The 21,945-nt window shown below is 41.2% G+C and overlaps 1 protein-coding gene across 1 annotated transcript in view; it reads left to right on the top strand.

Annotated features, from left to right (window-relative positions):
* The window catches only part of TXK (TXK tyrosine kinase), a 54,630-nt gene extending 35,378 nt beyond the window's left edge, over positions 1 to 19,252 (top strand). Inside the window, exons 7-15 of the mRNA XM_036020219.1 lie at positions 412 to 491; positions 1,446 to 1,573; positions 5,781 to 5,855; positions 7,755 to 7,926; positions 9,461 to 9,677; positions 12,516 to 12,580; positions 14,430 to 14,548; positions 16,091 to 16,248; positions 18,414 to 19,252. Coding sequence (XP_035876112.1) covers positions 412 to 491; positions 1,446 to 1,573; positions 5,781 to 5,855; positions 7,755 to 7,926; positions 9,461 to 9,677; positions 12,516 to 12,580; positions 14,430 to 14,548; positions 16,091 to 16,248; positions 18,414 to 18,482 — 1,083 coding nt within the window. The 3' untranslated portion in view covers positions 18,483 to 19,252. The remainder of the gene's footprint in view (positions 1 to 411; positions 492 to 1,445; positions 1,574 to 5,780; positions 5,856 to 7,754; positions 7,927 to 9,460; positions 9,678 to 12,515; positions 12,581 to 14,429; positions 14,549 to 16,090; positions 16,249 to 18,413) is intronic.
* Positions 19,253 to 21,945: the final 2,693 nt, after the last annotated feature.

The raw sequence follows: 21,945 nt of genomic DNA, 5'->3' as shown, positions 1-21,945 counted from the left end.
ACTGCCCCAACAATTCAGATCTTTTTCTTGCTTTCTCCTTCACCCCTGCCTGCCATTTTCTTTTCTTTCTTCCAAAGTACAATTCTCTCTCAGAGTTCTTCCTACTTATCAGCTATTGTGACCTATCATTCCAATTACTATTATAAAAATAACTAAACAGTGAGATACAAAGTTGTTAAATGCAGGGTTTCTCTTAGAAAAATAGGGGGCAAAATTTTAAAATTCATATAAAAATTCCTTGTCTTAACTATATTTTATTTTATAGGTGTTATTTCTAAACCCATATTTGTAAAAAACAATCTCATCCTTTTATAGCAAGTCAGTATAGCTTTGGTTTTCATTAGTAAGATGTAGGTTTGTCTTTCTTTCAAATAAAAAGTAAACTTGTCCAATGAATGAATTGTTTTGCAGTGTAAAGAAGGTGCATTTATTGTCCGAGATTCAAGACATTTGGGATCCTACACAATTTCGGTGTTTCTAAGAGATAGAAGGTAAGCAATTATGATTTTGGTCACTTTAGAAATAGTAATCTTAGGGACAATCCTTTTGAAGGAGACACCATCACTTAGAGAATGTAAACAAGAGCTCAGCCCAGGGAGAAGATTGCTGGACTGGAAATTAAGACAGCTGACCAGCTCACGTTGTATCCGTAACAAGCGCTGTGTGTGGCGTTGGATGCTACTTAAGTTCTCTCATTTCCTTTTCTCAACCATCTAGTGAGGAGGCTGAATCAGCTGTAGCTGAGCTGGTGGTGCTTCCTTCATATCTCTTGGTCTACCCTGGGTCTACCTGCAGAGAGTTCACCTGCACTCAGGAAGCTTCCTGTGTCTTTCTGCCTGAGAGTGTTCTTTGTGTAAAGGAACTCATGGTCCCGATGGCTAGGCTGGAAGTGTCTGAGAATTAACTTCTCAGGAGTGACCCTCCATCAGTGAGGAAGGGGAGTTGGTGGATAAGCACCTCGGCTTCTCTGCATTTTAGTGGATGATTCCCAGGTGTGTTCCACAGTCTTTCAGCTTACCGTAAGACTTAAGCTCCAGTTGCCCATAACAGAAGTGCTCATCAGTACACCCTGGATTGGTTTTCCTGCCTTCTTTGTCTCACATTTCCTCACACCCCTCACAATGCATTTCTATATTCACCTAATGCATACTTGATAGTCAATAAATACTTATGTGTGCTCATTGTGAAATCCACTTGTTTTGAACACTAGACTTGTCACCTAGATGACTTTGGCTGAAGTCATGTGTGATTCTAAGGTCCAAATAAGACAGCGAGGAATTTTCCTGGGATGCTGAGACACCTGTTCAATTTAATCCAATCTGCTCGTCAGTGTGTAGTATTGCTGGGCTAAGAGTTCTAGAGGTGGAGACCTGTTGCTTCATGAATTGATTTAGTTCCAAAGCAAGCTTTTGCTTGTTTACTAATCCACATTTGATTGATTGTAGAAGCATGGAGGCTACCGTCAAACATTACCAGATTAAAAGGAATGACTCAGGACAGTGGTACGTGGCTGAAAAGCACTTCTTTCAATCAATCCCCGAGCTGATCTGGTATCACCAGCACAATGCAGCCGGTAAGTCAGGAACCTCGGGCTGGGAGAGTCATGGACCCAGGCTCTAGGTAGGGAATGCATCGTTTGTCTCAGATACTTAACAAATATCCCTCTAAAATGTGTAAGAGCTGGAAATACAACGTACTTCTGAAAAATTCTCTTCACTGACGCTTCTTTGTCTTTCTAGTCAGGGGCAAGAGGTAGGTCCATTTTAAAAATTTCTGCCAAGTTAGAAAAATGATAGATGACAGAGAAACAATAAGCCATTTGTTCTTTATATTTGTTCTTGACATATACATAGGGCTAGGTGTCATAGAATGTCCAATGTCCTAAAGAATCATGCTTCCTTTTCTTTGCCCCTATAAATTTGCTCTCTATTTTAGGCTATTGCAATAGAAAATTACCCTTAAATCTCTCATTCTCTGTTGTTTCTTGCTTAGAGAATGGAAGAGGTTATACAGGACACAGGCTTCCCCTCATTACATTTTGGCCCAGATGTATTGGAGGCATATTTAGATCCTGCCCCCAGCTATTGTTTGTAATAATTGTTACTTGTGCCAACCTACCATCTATGGAAAAATATAGGGTTCCAGAAAGTTATGCCACAATTACAGTCACATCTCTGGCCTTCAGCTCTCGCCCAACTTCTGCGAGACATCTCTGAGCCCATGGGGGACCCTCTCGCCTTAGCATTACAGAATTTGGAACCCACTGTCGCTTTTCACATGGTTTTGACTTCTTGTCATACAGTACGTTTTTAGATTTCTCTCATGAAAAGTTGTGTTGGCAAAAAAAGAAATCTCTTTTGGAAAGCAGCCACTTTTCCATTATACTGCTGCTGAATATCAGGAATAGATCCAAGGGAATTTTTATCCACTTACGGGGTGAGTCCATGAGGGTATTCCAGAGTTCGGTCAGAGGGGAAGCGGCGGCATGCCTGAGTGCGCCAGGGAGGGCCTGTTGGTGGCTAGAGGCAGACAGAACCCTTTGAATCAGGAGACAGGTTCCGAGCTTTCTCCTTCACTCCTCTTTCCTCTTCCTTTAAAGACAAAATTTAAGAAACAGAGTGGTTTTGACAGTGAGGTGAAAAAAAATACTGAGGTAGATCAGGATGTGCTGACATGAGGAGATGTTAGTGATAGGTTGATAGTAAAAACAAGTGCAGAGTAGTATATTTAGAGTATAGTCCTACTTTTGAAAAAATACATTTACACATATATGTGTGCGTAGAAAAACTGTTGAAATTCAGGTAATAATTTTTTAACTAATTAGATTATAACAGCCCTGGCTGGTGTGGCTCAGTGAATTGAGCACTGGCCTGTGAACCAACGGGTCGCTGGTTCGATTCCCAATCAGGGCACATGCCTGGGATGCAGGCCAGATCTCCAGTAGGGGGTGTGAGAAGCAACCACACATTAACACTTCTCTTCCTCTCTTTCTCCTTCCCTTCCTCTCTGTCTAAAAATAAATAAATAAAATCTTTTTTAAGAAGGAATTTCTTATAATGAATTAAAAAAAGATTATAACAGACTACAAACTGTTAATGTTTATTTCTGGGAAGTAAGACTTGGGGTATGGGAAGTTTTTATTTTCTGCTTTATAAATTGCTTTAAGGTTTACTTTTTTATTGCAATGTACATAACTTATTCTTACAATATATAAAATACCACACAGATAACTTTTAAAATATAAAGACTGGAACAAACAATACAAGCAATGAAAAACAGGGCCTGAAAAGTTAAAACTATGGCTGTTATGTATTAAAGAGAAAAGAAGTAGAAAAGGCATACAGCAACAAGAAAGAATGATGAGAGGAAAGGCATGGGACCCAGAAATAATTCATGTATTGCAGACTGCCTTTGAGCCATGGCCTGTTCTGAGTGCTTTTATGTCTATTTATTTCCTTAATCTCTGGTGCAATCCTAGGAGGTAGGTGCTGTTGATGTCCCCACTTCACAGACTGGGAAACTGGGGCGTGAGTTGTGAGGTGACTTGCACAAAGTCACACCGTTGGTTAGTATCTGCACCGCGATATGAACTCACTGAAATCTTTGAAACCGTTGGAGCCACTGAGCCCATTAAGTTCAGAGTTTGCATTCAGCTATAGTCAAACCTGGGTTCTTGAACACCTCCCATCTGGAACAGTTCTGTTCTTGACCAAGTTGTTCATGGAAAAAATGTCTGGGTTTCTGGACAAAACTTTGGTTCTCAAGGCAACAACCCTTTTTGTGCTGACACGAGTGTCTCTCAGGCAACAAAGGAGAGAATACGTGAGCACGAGTCAGTTTATGGCTAAACCTTGAGTTCACATCTCAGGGAATTGTGCTGCGAATATTTTCATGTCTTTTTTTTTCTTTTGCTTTCATTGCTGCTTATTATTAAATACTTACAGTAAGTCTGGTATAGGCCCCTGCCTCTCCCTGTCTCTCAGGCTGCACTGATCATTGCTCGCTTGGACAATCTCAGTGGTCTCCTTCCTGGTCTTGTGGTCTCCAATGTTGCCTTCCCCTCGGTCCATCGTCTATACTATTACCAGAATGACCAATTAAAAATTCAAATCCAAACATGTCATTCCCTTATATGAAAACTTTCAATGGCTCCCTTTCACCTGCAGGAAGATGTAACACCACTCCCTAGTGTGGCTTACAAGCCCTATAGGTGGACGTTAATCCAGCATGACCGGTGTCCTTATAAAAAAGAGGAAATTAGGCCTTGGCTGGTGTGGCTCAGTGGATTGAATGCCAGCCTGAGAACCAAAGGGCTACCGGTTCAATTCCCAGTCAAGGGCACACGCCTGGGTTGTGGGCCAGGTCCCCAGTAGAAGGCACATGAGAGGCAACCACACATTGTTGTTTTTCTCTTTCCCCTTCCCTTCCCCTCTGTCTACAAATAAAATCTTAAAGAAAAGAAAAAAAGAAAGCTTCACGAGTGTCTTAGGCATTGCTGTCTCCCACCCTCTAGATGGCACTTGGCCATCTCCAGGCCTTCAGTGAATATTCGTTGAAGAAAGAAACAATAAGTGCTTATTGAACTAAACTGAAATTGACTATGTAGAATACTACATGTTGGCACAATCAAAAGCAATATCATCTACTCTCCCATGCTATTAAAAAAAAAACAAAACAAGGAGTGCAGGAATCAGGGGAGGGAGGTAGGGATGGCTGGGGTGGGGGGCGGCGTGGTGGGGAGAAAAGGCAGACAACTGTACTCAAACAACAATAAAATTTTAAAAAATGTATTATGAGAGAACAGATAAAAATTCTAAAGAAAATATATATTTTCCTTTCCTAGTATAATGTTAATGCAATATTTAATTGAACATAATTCAATTATGTTCTCTAATTAGAGAACATAGCTCATTATCCTTCTTAAGAACCATAAAAACAATGAAAAATTCTAAGCTATCTAAAGAAAACTACTCTTTTTTTAAAAAATTTATTTTTAGAGAGGGAAGGGAGGGAGATAGAGAGAGAGAGAGAAACATCAATGTGCGGTTGCTGGGGATCATGGCCTGCAACCCAGGCATGTACCCTGGCTGGGAATCGAACCTGGGACACTTTGGTTCCCAGCCCGCGCTCAATCCACTGAGCTACGCCAGCCAGGGCAAGAAAACTACTCTTAAAAAATAGGATGGAAAATTGTTACACTTAAGTATTGCTGGTGGTTGAATAAATTGGCACAGTCTTTGTAGACAACCTTTGATCAGAAAACCACATTTTAAGGACTTTATCCTGAGGCAATAATTTGAGAGGTGCATACAAATATGTATTCAAGATTACACAGCATATTTTATAATAGCGAAATCTTAGAAATAACTTTAAGATCCATTTAGAGTCATTGACATATACCAATTACATATTGACTGTAAAAAGCTTATAGCAAGACTTCTACATTTCTGTAAAACATATTGGATGTGTAAATCCTTTCAAATATGCACATAGAGATTTTTGCAAAGATGTTCATCAAAGTGGTAACAGTCTATCTCTTATGCTTGTGTTTTGTGAGGGACCTTTATTTCACCTTTATGTGTTCTTGAATTCTTTAAGTAGTATTTGATGAGAGTATGTTATTCTATGAAAAATGTTCTGCAAATGGGAAAAATAAGCAAACAGACTGAGAAGAATGCTTTTTTGCTGTATTTACGTGAAGAATGGTGCTATTGTCCAGCATATTATTTATACTAGTCAGTAGGCTTGAAATGATGATTTCTCTTTCTCTTCCTTCCCAGGTCTCATGACCCGTCTCCGCTACCCAGTCGGGCTGATGGGCAGTTGCTTGCCAGCCACAGCTGGTTTCAGCTACGGTAAAGTATGCGCATGTGCTCCAGTGACATGCCCAACCCAGTACAGAGTTTACCCTGGGTTCCCTCTATGTTTTCTGAATTCTCAGCTTGCTGAGATGTCTATTTTGATATATTTCTTCTCAATGTTTAAATCCCACTTCTGAGATGTTTAAATATATGCATCTTATAAGGGCAATTTAAGCTTTAGGAGATAATGTTTCAGTTTTACTCCAAATTTTATTACACATTATTAAGAGCCCTTGTGATAAAGTACAGTTCTTTTCATTTGAATGTTCGGGCTGTTGCTCTCTGGGTACACGGGTGGCTGGGAAAAGACTGCTCCCCAAGAGAACCTGTTAAATGAGCTGCTGAAAGTGTCCTCTTCACCTTTTTCAAGTAGAACCTGGACAGAATTGGACTATTTTCTAGCAAATGTTTATTTGCAAATATGTGAGACTACATAAGAGCCAAAGAATCCTGCTTTCTAATTTGGTGACACTTTATTCCCTTAAATTTCTCTCATTAGTGGGACTCACAATACACTGGGGAAAAGAGATGTTGTGTAACATAACCAGGACACAGGGCCTCTGTGTTAACTGAAACAGAGGGGAGATTTCAGGATGTTATGGGTACCTACATTATTTCTTACCCATAGACATTACATATAAGCCCCACCATTAGCAGTTTGAGTTATGATGGTCCTATTTAATTTTTTAAAACTATACTGCTCAATTTTTAATATTCAGAACAGTCTGCAATTCAGCCATGGCTTACATGTATTTGATGAACGGAAATTTTACAAAGTGTAATTATCCCTGCTTTCCTTTATGGTTCTATTATGTTGAATAAATTGTATGCCAATACCAAGATCATGACTATGCTCTCCCATGTTACTTCTAAGACACACCTACTATTGGGAGGGAGAATAATTTGCAAATCTGGTACAAGGGCTATCAACCCTTAACAATTCTTTTAAGTGCATTATTTAAATATTCCAGCAGATGGCAGAGTTGCTACATAAAAGACAATAACAAAAGATTTGCTACTTCGCAGTTTTCAAGAGGGTTATTTTAAAAACATCCCCCTACTCCCAACTTTTCCCTATGGGATGAGAAATACGTAGTAACGTAGATTTCATTTCAAACATCCACTTACACATACATGTGGGTTAGAATCTTAATATAAGGCATATTTATTAGCTAAATCGATTAGCCTTTTCCTAAAGAGAAGACTTATCCAAAGGCAGAAAAGCCTGTTAGGAGTTGGAGTAGGCAATAGACGGGACTGAAATGGGGGCAGGGAGTGCCCAAATTTTGTCTGTCTCAGCAGCTTAGTCACCAGGACAAAAACACACTGAGGACATAAATATTTTAGGTTCCAGGCCTAGTTTTGGTAGGGTTAGTTAAGAAAGGCGCAGAACTGTATTTTATCCTGGTTCTCTCTGAAAAGAGAAAGCATGTTTTGAGATCTATAATTCTTCTCCAGGTAACTCAGGTTTGTATATTTAAACTTGAATTCTGGAATTGCACATTTAAGCCACAATAGGAGTGTTAAAAATGATTGCAAGTCCTCTCCACTCATGTATAAATTTGTTAACCTCTCTATAATAGAAGAGATCTCAGTAAATCCTTACATCTCTTTTTTTAAGGGTTTATTTATTTATTTTTAGAGAGAGAGAAGGGAAGGAGAAAGAGAGGGAGAGAAACATCAATGTGTGGTTGCCTCTCATGCACCCCCTACTGGGGACCTGGCCTGAAACCCAGGCATGTGCCCTGACTGGGAATTGTACTGGCAACCCTTTGCTTTGCAGGCCCATGTTCAATCCACTGAGCTATACCAGTCAGGGCCCTACATCTTTTTTAGCTCTAAAATTTTAACAGGTTTTTCCCCACTTATAACAAGGATATTTTTACTTTTCAGAAAAGTGGGAAATAGATCCGTCTGAGCTGGCGTTTAAAAAGGAGATCGGAAGTGGTCAGTTTGGTGTGGTCCATTTAGGTGAATGGCGAGCCCACCTCCAGGTAGCCATCAAGGCCATCAACGAAGGCTCCATGTCTGAGGAGGACTTCATTGAAGAGGCTAAAGTGATGACGTAAGTATAAACAATACCCAGCTGAATATCTTGCACTACCCTGGTATCATAGAAAGAATGTGGATTTTGGAGTCAGTCACACCTGAATTTGTCACAACCCTGCCCAAGCTAGTTGTGTGCCCTGGGAAAATTTCTAACCTCCATGTGGCCTGGTTGAGTTATGTCACCTTTCTAAGCCTCAATTTCCTCACCTGTAAAATGGGGGTGACAATACCTAACTTGCTGGACCATTGTATGAATTAACTGAGATAATGTAGGAAAGTAACAAAAACGTGTGTTCTTTTTAGCTCAATTACATGGCTTAAATAAGTGCAGTTTTTTTCCTTTTCCCAGGAGCAAAAATGGTGACTTTGTGTAAGGACATATAAGGGTAGAGTATTTGTTTCACAGGATTTAAGAATCCCAAGCTTTTAACAGAGTGGCCCCTGGTAGTCCCTTGGATGCTGCTCTTAACGGCTGTGGTTTCCCAGGTTGTCGGCGTTTTGGCTCAGTTGGGCCTGTGGCTGTGTCCAACATCTGTAACCTGGTCCAAACCAGGAGAGGCCAGTAATGTAGCACAAATTAAATCAATTTTCTTTAAGTATTTGTTCAACATTTAGTTAGAGGAACAACAATGTGGTGAACAAGAAAAACCCAGGTTACCTGGATTCTCCTTTATTACCCAAAGCAATTTAGTTCTACTTTTGTACCCGCAGACTTCAGTTGACAAACCAACCAACCAAAAAAACCAAAAACAAAAACAACCCCCCACGCAGAGATGATTAACTGGATTAGCTTATCAGTAGCAATACATTGTATGGAGATATATGAACCAATTATATTATCATAATAAAATATATACAGTAATTTTAATTTCTCTAAGAACTTTTTCACTTATATCTCATTTCATCCTTTATTTCTACACCATCATATCGTCATGCTAAAAAATTCAGATCTTGAAAGAAAAGCTTTAACATTATAAGGTCATATTACACAGACATAAATAAAGTAAAAACAAAAACACCCCAAACTTCTTGCCCCTCCTCGCTAAGTGTTTTTCTCCAAGGGTAATTAATACTGGTAATAAAATATTTTAATGTAAATACTTTTTATTATTCAATTTTCTTTTCTTTCTTTCTTAATGTATCAGTCACTCTTTCCTCCCTCTTGTCTGTCCAGAATTGTTTTTTTTAGGTCTGGGCGACTACAGTTAGGAAGCTCAAAACTCAAGGGACAGAAACTGCAAGGTCTAGGCCAGGAGGAGCAAGAACGAGGAAGCAAAAAGCTTACAGAATGGAAAAGAGAAAAACAGCATATGGGGCATGTAATACTCTGTATCTACAGTGGCTTGGGCAGTTCTGCTCATACTCTGGGCCCCGCTTTCTCGGACATTCAGTGGAAAGGAAACTGGGCTACTTGCTCTGTGGTTGGGTTCGTTTCTAACACGTCTCGGTGATGAAAATTATATAGAGATGGTATGTAACCAACAGTGGAGTCTAAACACTTTGAAAAGCAAAAACGGCTCTCTTCTCTGGTGTATGTTTTTCTTCAACAGGAAATTATCTCATTCAAGGCTGGTTCAGCTGTATGGAGTGTGTATTCAGCGGAAGCCTCTTTACATTGTGACGGAGTTCATGGAGAACGGCTGCCTGCTCAACTATCTCAGAGAGAGGAAAGGAAAGCTGAGGAAGGAGATGCTGCTGAGCATGTGCCAGGACATATGTGAAGGCATGGAGTATCTGGAGAGAAACTGCTTTATTCACAGGGATTTAGTAAGTGTGGTGCAATTTCGCTGATTATTTTATGTATTTTATTCAGAAGGACATGACAATGTAGGATGTTCAATACTCTGAACAATGCATACATTGGATTAAATTTTAAAAGATTTTCTTCTCCATGTGATTGTTTGGAAGCATAACTTTATTTTTAATTGCCCATTGATGCTGTAGCCAAGTAAGGTGTTACCCTAAATATGCCTGAAACTAATCAACCACCAAACTAAATAACTAAGATTAATATTCTTTTCTTTCTTCCCTTCCTCTGTTTCTTCTTTTTCCCTTCCCTCCCTCCCTCCCTCCCTCCCTCCCTTCCTTCCTTCCTATAGTCAAATACAATAAGCACCAAGTGCCTAGTAAGTGTCCAGTGCTCTGCCAGGCAGACAAGAAAAAGCTCCAGTGGTCGCACCCTGGGGTGAAACTGCCCCATGTGGAGATGGTTTGGTTCCGACAGGATCGCAGTGGCATTACTGGCACAAATGAGAGGCACTAGAATGGCTAAATCCTTCTGTTCCGTCATGTTCAGAGCTGCCCTACCAAATGAAAAATATTAAGAGCCAAGCCTAGTCTTCTTCCACATGCTTATAGCTCTGCTCTCCTGCGTTGCTTCCTCCTCTTGAAAACCATTTTCCATCTATTCCATATTTATTTGTGATATTCATGCTATTCCTTCTATGCCTTTCCATGTCCCATTTCTTAGTCCATTGAGAATTCTATGAGAAATCCCTGATACGGTCACCCGAGGTAATCCTGTCTCCCATATCCCGTGACCAGAATGACTGTATTATTCACCATTCAGGCAGGAATATTGTGGAGAGAAAAGAGTGTTTACAGGAACAAGTATAAAAGACACAAGGACAAAATCTGGAAGGGGTGGAAATGGGAGAGAGGTGGGGAGGGCTGGGGCGTGGGGAGGGATGGGAGTAAAAGACAGAAAACTGTACATGAACAACAATTAAAATTTAAAAAAAAGAAAAGAGGTATAATTTCACTGGCCCCAGTGCACCATTGTTTGCCCTGCACATCACTTAGAACTTTCATGGCATTTATTTTTTCTACTTCCTAATTGTTTATATTGTTCACACAAATGCTGGACTCTAAACTCCTTGCGATCAAGATCTAGGAGTTTTTAAAACATCACAATATCCAGATCATAACCCAGATCAACTAAACCAGGATCTCTGGAAGTGGAATCCAGATATCAATAGCTTTTGAAAAATTTCCTGGAGGGTCCGCTGTGCAGTCAAGATTAAGAACCATTGCCTTAGAGCTATACTCCCTGGGTTGAAATCCAGCCTCTAGCTAAGAAAGCTAGTAAGAAAGCTAGCTAAGAAAGCTAGTTAACTAGAAAAGTGGTACTAATTATAGCACGTCCCTCAAGTGGGCTTGTTGGGAGGATTACATGAAGTAATATGTATAAGCACTTAAAATAGTGCTGGTGCATAGGAAAGCTCAGCAATGCTAACCATTGCTATGACACAGCGAGACTGTTCTCTTGCATCCCTCACGGCGTGTTCCCCAAGGCCCAGCATGCAGCAGCTACTGAGCAGATTTTGGGGTGGATAGATACCACATCAGTTCTACCTAGCTCACTTTCCTAATCTCTGCAGGTTTGCCTTTCCTGATGAGGGTTAGAATTCAGAACTCAGGTGACAGTTTTGATTTGCTCCAGGTGGCTTCTTGCAGACTCTCCTGTCCTCGGTTTCTTCTGTCATTGTTTTCTTTTATGTTCTGTTTTATCACTTACATGTCATTTAAAATATCTGAGCCCACAAGGAGTCTTTCCCTGTCAAAGGCCTGCCTGCCTTGTGGTCTGGCTTTGAGATCACTGCCAACCTCGTCAACATCTGCCCAGCTGGCTCCTTCTGATCTGCAGTTTCAGGATCCTTGCTTTTATTGTTGGACTAAGTACACCACAAATTTGCAGAAAAGAAAAATTTCTATCAAACCATTGCCCTATATGAGTCTAACTAACTGGAACAATAGTTTTCTTAATTAGGTTGACTGAAAATGGATTGTTTGGTATGAAATAGATCATCTGTCTGATATAAAGTACTGTATTTAGTTGACTGTGGTAATTTTAAGAAATGTAACAGTATCATTGTGAATAGCTATATTCAATGATCTATAAGTTTTAAAACACAGTTTCTTGCTTTTCATTAGCAATTGTAGGTCCCAAAGATCTATAATGACTATCCTTTTTTTTTAAGATTTTATGTATTTATTTTTAGAGGGGGAAGGGGGGGGAGAGGGAGAGAGAGAGAGAAAGAGAGAGAGAGAGAGAGAGAGAGAGAGAGAGAGAAACATCAGTGTGCGGTTGCTGGGGGTTATGGCCTGCAACCCAGGAATGTACCCTGGCTGGGAATCGAACCTGGGACACTTTGGTTCCCAGCCCGAGCTCAATCCACTGAGCTACACCAGCCAGGATGACTATCCTTTATTTGTCATGTATATTGGACCTTCTTTTTATTTAAAATAAATTTAAAAATACACATTGTTTTTTATATCAAGATTCATAGTTTATCATCTCTTGATTCCTCGTTAAGATTGAGTTAATATTTATTGAGGATACTTTCTGAGAAAGATTAAAAATCTTAAAAAGGAAAAGTGCTATAATTTCTTTTCACTTTTTTCTTCTTTCTTTAAAGAATCATGAGAATCTAGCCTGTGAAGGCAGACGTCTTGAATCGTGTATCACTGACTGGCCATAGAAATAACCCGGCTGCCCAGACAGAGATGCAGTGTGGGGGCCCAAATAAATGGGGAACAGGAGAGTAGAAGAAACTCTTGAAAGGAGATCTCATTCAAACTTGGGTTCTTTTCTTCTTTCCATAGGCGGCGAGGAATTGTTTGGTCAGTTCTACAAGTGTAGTAAAAATTTCGGACTTTGGAATGACGAGGTACGTGATATATTTTTTCATTGTTGCTTACTCATAAGAGAGAATCTTGCCTCTGTCTGTGGACAAACTGAAAGATGACATTGGCTTGCTTGTTTTTCTCTGATCATGTGGTTGTATGGCCTACTGACCCACTTTGAGTTTTAGGATGTGCACCACTTTTAGCTGTGAGGTAAGCGGCTGCTGTGGGCTATTCTGAACTTCTTCCATAGCACTGAGAATGAGACTGTGGCATACCTTAAAATTAAAAGTAATTTCTCAGTCCACTCATTATATAGGTAAGATTAAGAAAAAAGCTTTTCTGAAATATGTGTATCTAACCTTATTTTTTATAACTCCTTGTAGTTTATATTTTGAGCCCCCTTTCCCTCAGGTTGCTAGAAATTTAAACCCAGTTAATTCAGGGTTTCCCTTTGACCCTCTTTAGAGCCCAAACCCCAGTTCTGTGTGTTTCTTGGGGCCATAGAGCCAGGAAGGAGATGGCCTGTCTGGCCCTTGTCACTGTCTGTGGTCCCTTGTCCCTGGCTTCCTTGCAGTCGCCACCCTCCCGTTCTGTGCTTGGCGGGCCATCCACCCGGGTGGCTCCTGGCTCAGTCCAAGTTTCTGCCTGCAAGGTTCCTTCATATTTTAGCATTCTCTGTGATTGGAAAACTCTATCCAAGGCCCCCTTTCCCTAGGCACACCCAGAGCTTTTTGTTCTTTACAATTTTTCTGCCTTTCCTGGGAAAGAAGGCACAGGCTCTGGTTTGCTCTTAAGTCCCACTAACCTCTTGTGGGGAAGCGGGGCCTTCGTTCTCCGCCATGTGACCAGGACAGCTCACGCAGAGTCAGGACCCCACCTCAGCCATCCACTGGTGGCTAATACTCCTTCCCTTTCCCCCCTATCACCTACTTCCCAGCTCAAGGAGCCCCCTTCTAGAGGGACAGGTGGTGGAGGTGGTGGTGGTGGTGGGGAAGCCTCACTCTTTTCCAGGAGCCACTCTCCAGAATATCTTGTTAATAATTCCATCCTTCTCTTCTCTGGAAAGCCTGGTCTTTTGAAACGCAAAATATGAAAAATGGCTCTCTCCCCTTTTGTTTTCTGTTTCATTCTTTCCCCTTCATAGAATGACCTCTGGCTCAATAAAGGGCTTAAAGATGAGGTGAGGTAGAATGTGTGAAAAAAGACGTGAAATGTGGGGAAACATGAACAGATAAATTTAAAAGCACTATACTGCATACTCAAGGTGTTACACAGCACAAGTTAGCTGCCATCTCTTCCCTCAGATACTTATCCCTGGATATTTCTGCAAACAATTCTCAAAAAAGAGACATGGTTTAATTTAAATTTTTTAAAGGAGATAGTAGCCACTACTGATTTCTTTCCATATAGGGTTATTTTAATGCGTCAGAAATTTTCCACATCAAATAAATTATGTACAAATACTTTTATTTCCCCCTTCTCTGCCCCCAAAATATGCAGAAAGAATATAAGACATTCAGCTTTGAACTGCACCTTTTCTATTATATATTCACTTTTTATTTCCTTTTTATAACCTTGGTTGTTAGGCCATTCAGCATGGTTCTTCACAGATCTTGTTGTAACTAGCATGATCAGTAGGGTATATTTTGAACTAAAGAATTGCTATGGTTTTCTGAGGCCCAAATACAATAAACACAATTGAGGCTGGGTTTGGGAAGGAAACCCTGTAAGGGCTACTTTCCCACTTTGGAAGCAAAGAAGAAGGTATACAGAACCTTTCTTCGCTAAAACACTCTGTCTTCCAGAGTGGAGTTAACTGAAGGGATTTGAATTAAACCGAACTGGGAGGCAACACAAAACACAATGTGCTTTGAAATCTGATCACTGTAGGTACGTTTTGGACGATGAATACATCAGTTCTTCTGGAGCCAAGTTCCCAGTCAAGTGGTCCCCTCCCGAAGTTTTCCATTTCAACAAGTACAGCAGCAAATCGGATGTCTGGTCATTTGGTGAGTGAATTTGATGTTCTTTTACTGGGACTTGAAGTCATAAAATAGGCCAATCTCTTTGAACTTTGATGTCTTGATATGATGTCACATTTTTTAAGGTCTTCTTTTCAAAAAAAATTATTGTATTTTTTTCCATTACTGTGCTTTCCTGCCTTAAATATTCTAAACACATCCAGGCTGTCTTTGACAACCGGTATCCTTCACCTTCTCACAGAAGTTTACCTTTCTGATTGAGCACTTGCTATTAAACCATAACAGACCATAAATTCTACTGATCTGGAAAACAGACTCAGCCAACATTTCCACACCACAGGGACTTGCAAGGAAAATTGATCTTTTGGTGTCATTGAATTTTGAGTGTACACATAATTAACAAATTCATTGTCTAACTAAGCACCATCACCTAATTTACTTCATTGCCTTCAGGTTTTGTGGAATTTAGACACAGGCCTCCTTGGGATCTGTCAATTGATTTTGCACTGTCAACTGGCGTACTCCACTGAGAGACGCAGTAGACCAACATCCAACGGAGTTTGTTCTTTTAACTGATATTTTAAAACTGGCAACAAATGTGTGATAATCTATCTATTCTCTTTCACTCAGACATTCCTGGATGGCTTTTTGGGTTTGGAGGGGCAGCTGTTCCCTCGGAAGGGTGTGAATTTTCTTGTCACAATAAGGTTACACTGGTATCATTGATCTCATTAGCTCTCTGCTGACACATGATGGTCTCGGCAGGTGACATTTTATGCTCTGCTGGAGAGCAGTTAAGTTGTGAGACCAATGAATAGCAATCCAATGGCCTCATCAAGTGGTTGCAGAACAATTAGAACTCCTTGGCTTTTATCTAACCACTTGTCTCTTTCCCCCTCAACCCCACCTTGGGTAGTGAGGGTCTTGAACACAGGGACTGGCCTTGTTCTTAAGGATCCTCTGACTCTAGCACAGGCCTGACCTCTAGTCAATACCTAATACAGATTTGGTATAAGTGAATAATTAAATGAAGTCAGATTGGGAGCCTTGAAGAAGTTTCATGAGTTAATCAGTTAATCAGTCAGTGGTTACTGAACACCTACAGAGCCCTCCTAGGTGCTCTGGGCTCAACCCAGCAGTTAACCTCCACTGGGGCAGGGGGAGGCATGCCGTCAGCTGGCTGCTAAATTCTCGGCTCCAGCTGGCAGCAGAGCCTCAGACAGTTGTGTCATTTTCTGTGGATGGCAAAAAGTTTTATGGATTTCAGGGTGTGGGGACACGAGAATACTTAGAAATAAGAATGCTGGCAGCGTTTTCTTCCAATGGGGAGGCCGACAAGGACAATGGGAAAGGAAAGGCATTGTTTTCACTTGGAATGTTTTCAGGTTCCAGGCCTGTCTGAAAACTAAGCTGCACACAGTGCTCTTTGTGGGAGAACTGCTCTCATTCCAGGTGATTACAGCTCAAAGGCTGGAAGGGGAAGACAATGCTGTATAGTTTGAAACAGGTCTTTCAGTTCCAAGTGACCATTTCTCTCTCACCTCTGGTTTTTATGCATTACATTTGCAGGAGTTTTGATGTGGGAAGTTTTTACAGAAGGAAAAATGCCTTTTGAAAATAAGTCAAATTTGCAAGTTGTGGAAGCTATTTCTAAAGGCTTCAGGCTGTACCGCCCTCGCCTGGCACCGATGTCCATCTATGAAGTCATGTACAGCTGCTGGCATGAGGTGAGTGTCCCTTACTTTCCGGTGAAGGTTGGGAGTCCCAGCATCTGAGAGCAGACCTGAGTATCCATCAAGGCAGGAAAAGTGTCTGTTTCTCGGTCAGGTCCCCTGAGAGCCGGAAGTGCTGTTTCTATCTGACACTCCCACTACAGAGTCATCAGTCTGTTTTGCTTCTAATAGTGGCCTCTTGTCTGAGAAATTCAGGGTCTTTTCCAAGTCCTGTCTTTCCAGGATTGGTTCCTGCAGCTACTCCTGTCAGTGTAAAGCCTTGGTGATTAGATGTTCTACACCGTTAAGAACTGGTGGGTGGAAACTGAAGGCAGAATCAGGGTTTTAAACTTCCACATTGAAAGGGAATGATGGTATTTTTATTCGCTCCACTCTAATTTGTCTTGCTTTTCCAAAAGCAATGGGTTTCATCTCTCCTGTGGCATTCATGACTCCTGATAGAGAGATTAAACGAGAGCAGAACTGAAGGCAGCAAGTGTGCCAAGAACTTCTTCTATTCAGGAAATTATCTCTCGGGAGCCCAGTTCCTCTTTTCCTTGAAATGCCAAGCTTGAAAATAAAGCTGGCGGGGTTGTGTGTTGCTCCTGTCCTTTCTGGGCATTGATGAAGCACAGTCTCCCCTTCGTATCAGACGCCCCTGTGACTTGGACCTGCCCTCTCTCTTTCCAGCTGACAGTTTCAGCCCAGAAAAACCACAGTGGGGTGAGGAGTTTCCTCCCAGCTGAAAAAGAAATCACTCAATTCCCAATCCACAAATGCTGGAAAATTCAATATTCAAGAGTGATGTGGTTGTTCACATTCTAGAGAAGTATTAATTGTACGAAGATGCCTGGTGTGTGAAAATATTTTACATATTTTCCTTGCAACTGTTTTGCAAGGAATCCTGAAAGCTGTTAGTAGCAAATAGTTGTCTTAAGAGCATTAAGGAATCTTTGCAAAGAGCAATGTTAATCTTTGCATTAACATTGTAAAGAGCTCAGGAATACATGTTGTATATGAAGCAATTTACATATATGTGTACATACAATAAAATACTTATTGAGATTTTATATTTTGTGGAGAGAAGACAAGAGAAGGGGCAGGGAGGACCAACCAGATGACACCAGTCTCAAATTACAGTTGGAACAAGGATTAAAATAGTGTTTGGTTATGTTGATTTACTTGTTTGCAAAATCTGATTTTGCCTACGAGTTTTAATGTAATCGAAAAGCCCAGCATGACTACATTGGCGTTGATACACACATCTCGTTGTCTCTATTAACTGCAGAAGTTCAGGCCCTGCAAAACACTCCTGGAGTCTCAAGGACGATTCTCACCTGTGCTCACATATTTTTTAGTTCTTTTTTTTTTATTATTCATAAGACACAAAGGGTGGTGTCTCCCCACTAACCCTGCCACACAGGACCTTTGTGGGAATGTGGCTGCACGAGTAGTTCTGTTTGCCATGGTTTTCAAAGAGGCCAACAGGGTCATCTGTTCTTCCTCACGGAGCCAAAGCTAACCACATCGCTCTGTGCAATGGGAAAATGCTCCAACCCTCGGCCCTGGCTGGGGACTTCGTTGCCTGAGCCTTAAGGCAGAGAATCTTGTGCTCTGAAGTCCTTCATGAAAACATGGCTTTTGCTTTTTAACCGAAATCCTTCTTTCCACAGGGGATCAGGTATAGTCAATAACCAGGACTGCGCTCCAGAGCCTGGTGCTCTTGATGCCCCCTCTCCCCCAGCTCTCCCTTTGCCTCATGCAGATCAGATCATCCAAACAGATCTGGGGCAGTGCTGTCCCAGAGCTGTGGCGATGGAAATGGGCCATGTCCCTGCTGTCCAAGACAGTAGCCACACCTGGCCAGCGTAGACTTGAAAAGGGGCTGATGTGACTGCAAACTGAAATTTTAAATGTGCTTAATTTTAATGAACTGAAATTTAAATAGCCACACATGGCTAGTGTTTACAGCTCTAGCCATTTTTATCTTTGCAAAACTCTCTCCTCTTACCTTTTCACACTCACACCTTGCTCCACTGCCAGTCATGCCCCGTGTGTCAGCCACATTGTCTTTTTCTTCCAGTTGTGGAGAACCAGCCTGGATCCCTGTGGGCAAGTTCCACAGCTCGTGTCTGATTGAGTCTTAAGCTGAGCTGTTCACCTCTGCTTCCCTTTTCCAGAAACCTAAAGGCCGCCCCACGTTTGCTGAGCTGCTGAAGGTTCTCACAGAGATTGCAGAAACTTGGTGACTTGAGCACAGTGCCAACCCAGAGGATCGTGTTGCAAAATTGTCCCAAAAGGAACTGCTGCATGGGGCCACTGATGGTGAATCCCTTCCTTCAGGGTTGCTGCCTCTTGCAAACGTTGCCAACATCACAGGCTTTCCAAACTTTATAAACTTTAAGCATGTGTTTGAGAGGGACTTCTAAAGCCTTATTTTTCTGTAACATTCTTCATAGCCCATATGTGAAGATGGGAAAATGCTCCACAGCATTTATAAGAATGGCCCTGAGAACCCCTGAGAGTCTGTGGAAATGTCATTCTTTACAGGGCTGAGATGCTGATTTCCTGAAGAGGAGGGCATTCTTGATTTCCGGTGTCCGTGCACAGAGGATGGAATTAAATTTGGCCAGCTCGTGGAATTAGGAGCCCCCGCTGTGGAACCTCATGCTTTTGAGCCATCCAGATCTTTACATAAGGGGCAGCTATACCAACCACAGGGGTGTGGGCGTTCTGGAACTGTCTTGTATAGTATATTGTATGGAACTGTCTTCCCTTTGTTATTTAATATATGGTTTTTGTACATATCTAATACTTTTGGAGACCATTTTTTGTATTCCAGTTGCAAACACTGTTGTAGGAGGCAACCAAGTTCTTCTTTGGGCAGGTCCTGGTGACATTTCCATTTCCAGTAGTGCCCATTGTCAGGGGCCATTCAGAGCCTGAATTTCAATACTAAGATGTTACACTGTGTCCCTGTGAAGTTGGACAAGTTAAAAAGCCTTATTTTTCATAAAACGTACCTCCTGCCTCTTTCCAGAAGATGACTTGGTCTTTCCATGAGAACAAGATGGAGGCAAATACAAGAAAACCAAATGTTACATTATTGCATCTTTATTTCTGAAATCCAGGGTTTTGAATTCAAGATGAAGTAGGCAGTATCATAATTCAATCTTAATTTCTCAGGCACTGTTTGTAGGAATGATTGGAAGTTGATTTTTATCATTCTGAGCATCCCAAAAGCACTCCAGGAAGAAGGGCATGGCAGGAAGCGCACGTGGCATTGCCATGAGGTCTGACAACTGGAGTCCATTCATTACTCACACACTCTCCTGCCCCGCATCATGGTTCTGAGGGAACGTGTTCTATAATTCTCTTTAGAGTCTAAGTTGCTGGCTCTCAGAAGTTGTGGTTTTTCAATCATTTGCCCACTCTAAGAACAATATCTTTGCATGTTGATAGTACTCAATAAATATGCATTGAAATAATGAACAGCACCAGGTACCAGAAGAGCCTTGATAATTCAGGTGGTGGCCTCAGAAATGTTTGTCTGAGATACTAGGCTGTGTCTGAGATGATCACACCCCTTTTCCTTATGGCTCCTCCTATGGGGAAGGAAGACAGAGGACCCCTATTACTAAGACTGCAGTTCAAGTAAAATAATTTGAAAGTCTAGCTCAAGAGGGCATGAGACTACCAAGCAGCAAAAGCCGAGGGAAGAAAGGTTAATGTTGTAACAGGAAATAAAGTAGTAACAATATATGCAGTAAGGTGTCTTTCTCAGATTTTACTAAGTTTAGGAGAACTCAATCTAGCCCCCCAAAGAAAAAAAAAAACCCCAAACACTGAAATGCTGAAACTGACTGTAGAGCACCTGCCATCCAATGCAGGTGCTCTACACTATTGAGACACCAAATTAAGAACAGGAATCATGTAGGTAACTGAGACTCAGATAACGTGTGGATTTGAAATGTCTATGGACAGAGATTCAGCATTCATTGTGTAGCAAAAGAAAAATTTTCCTCGAGAAGTAGTCACAAAACTCCTGGGGGAGAACTATGTTTTTTTTGACCAGTCTTCATATTAGTCATTGGTATGAACTCTCTGTGGGTAGCTGAACTAGTTTAGGATGAGATAGTGCAATCATTTAATGGTTCTGCATAAGAAATGGACAGGGAGTTTGAAGGCTGGCTGCAGGTAAGAGCTCTAAACAGAAGACAGGCAGGCAAAGAAGACAGGGAAGCTCAGAAAAACAGAACAAATTTGGAGGTCAAGCAGAAGAGATGGTCAGTGTAGATAGCCATTTGGCAAGAATAGCCAAAGGAAACGTTTTCTTTAGTAAATTTGAAGGCCCATACATGGTCCCACTAGTGCACTGGTAACATTTCTGAGTGGCCATCAAACTCACAAGACACAATAGCATTTAATTAATCCAGCACTAAGTTTAGCTTTTTGAAAGGATTCAGGGCAGTAAAAAGAGTACACACAGCCCTTCAGTTCCAATGGAAGCCTGCCAGTTCTCCATGTGCATAAATGCCTGGGCCCCTCCTCATCTGCCTAGGGAGAGCGTATGATTGCTGGTTGTGAGACCATGGTGTGTGGTGTTCATCTTGATGCAAAGAAGCTCTCCCCTTGGTTCCTACTTGCCATGTAGGCCTGAAGTTCACGGGCCTCCCAACCCATGTGCCATCTCACAGATCAGGGGTTTCACAGAGTACAAAACACATGTCTGGCCCTGGTACCCAACATTCCAGATGCACCTCAACTTGAGGCATATCTGAAGGACTCGTGCTGGATGAAGACAAACCTAAAATCCTCTCAGACAGGTAAGTCTAGGTCTGGGAGAAATGCCAGGCCTGCCATTGACCCTTTGCTCACATACGTAAAGTACGCAAATCATGTGTATAAAGCTTAATTTTCACAAAGTGAATACATCTGTATAACTAGCACTAGATCAAGAAATGCAACATTCCAGAATTTCACAATCCATTCTCATCCCCTATTCAAGTTGTTAACCCAATAGCAGTCAATATTCTGATTTCTAAGACCATGAATTAGTATGGGCCATTTTTGAAATTTCTGTAAATGGAATCCTATGGTATTGTCTTTTGTGCCTGGCTTCCTTCACTTAATGCTTGCTTGATGCATTCATGTTGTCTGTAGTTAGTTATATTCCATTCAGTCTCACCTCTGTATAGTCTTCCACTGTATAATCATACTCCAGATTATCTATTCTACTCTTGATGGATATTTTTAAATTACCATTATTCTGTTACAGTTGTCCCAATTTTTTCCCCTTTGCCTTCCTCCACCCATCCCACCCCCAACCCCACTCCCACAGTCATTCCCCACACTGTTGTCCATGTCCATGGGTCATTCATACATGTTCTTTGACTAATCCCTTCCCCTTTTTTTCACCATTTCCTCCCTTACCTCTCCCTCCTGGCAGCTCTCAGTCTGTTCCATGTTTCCATGTCTCTGGTTTTGTTTTGCCCTTTAGCTTATTTTGTTCATTAGATTCCTCTTATAGGTGAGATCATATGGTATTTGTCTTTTAGCAATTGGCTTATTTCACCTAGCATAATAGTCTCCAGTTCCAGCCATGCTGTCACAAAAGGTAGGAATTCTTTCTTTCTGCTGCATAGTATTCCATTGTATAAATGTACCATCAATTTTTTATTATCATTCTTAATTTTTTTATCTATTTATTTT

This window comes from Phyllostomus discolor, chromosome 1 (assembly GCF_004126475.2).
Source record: "Phyllostomus discolor isolate MPI-MPIP mPhyDis1 chromosome 1, mPhyDis1.pri.v3, whole genome shotgun sequence".
In the NCBI taxonomy this organism is placed as follows: Eukaryota; Metazoa; Chordata; class Mammalia; order Chiroptera; family Phyllostomidae; genus Phyllostomus; species Phyllostomus discolor.
Note: the sequence above shows the minus strand (reverse complement) of the source record. Positions and strands in the feature narration are given on the sequence as shown.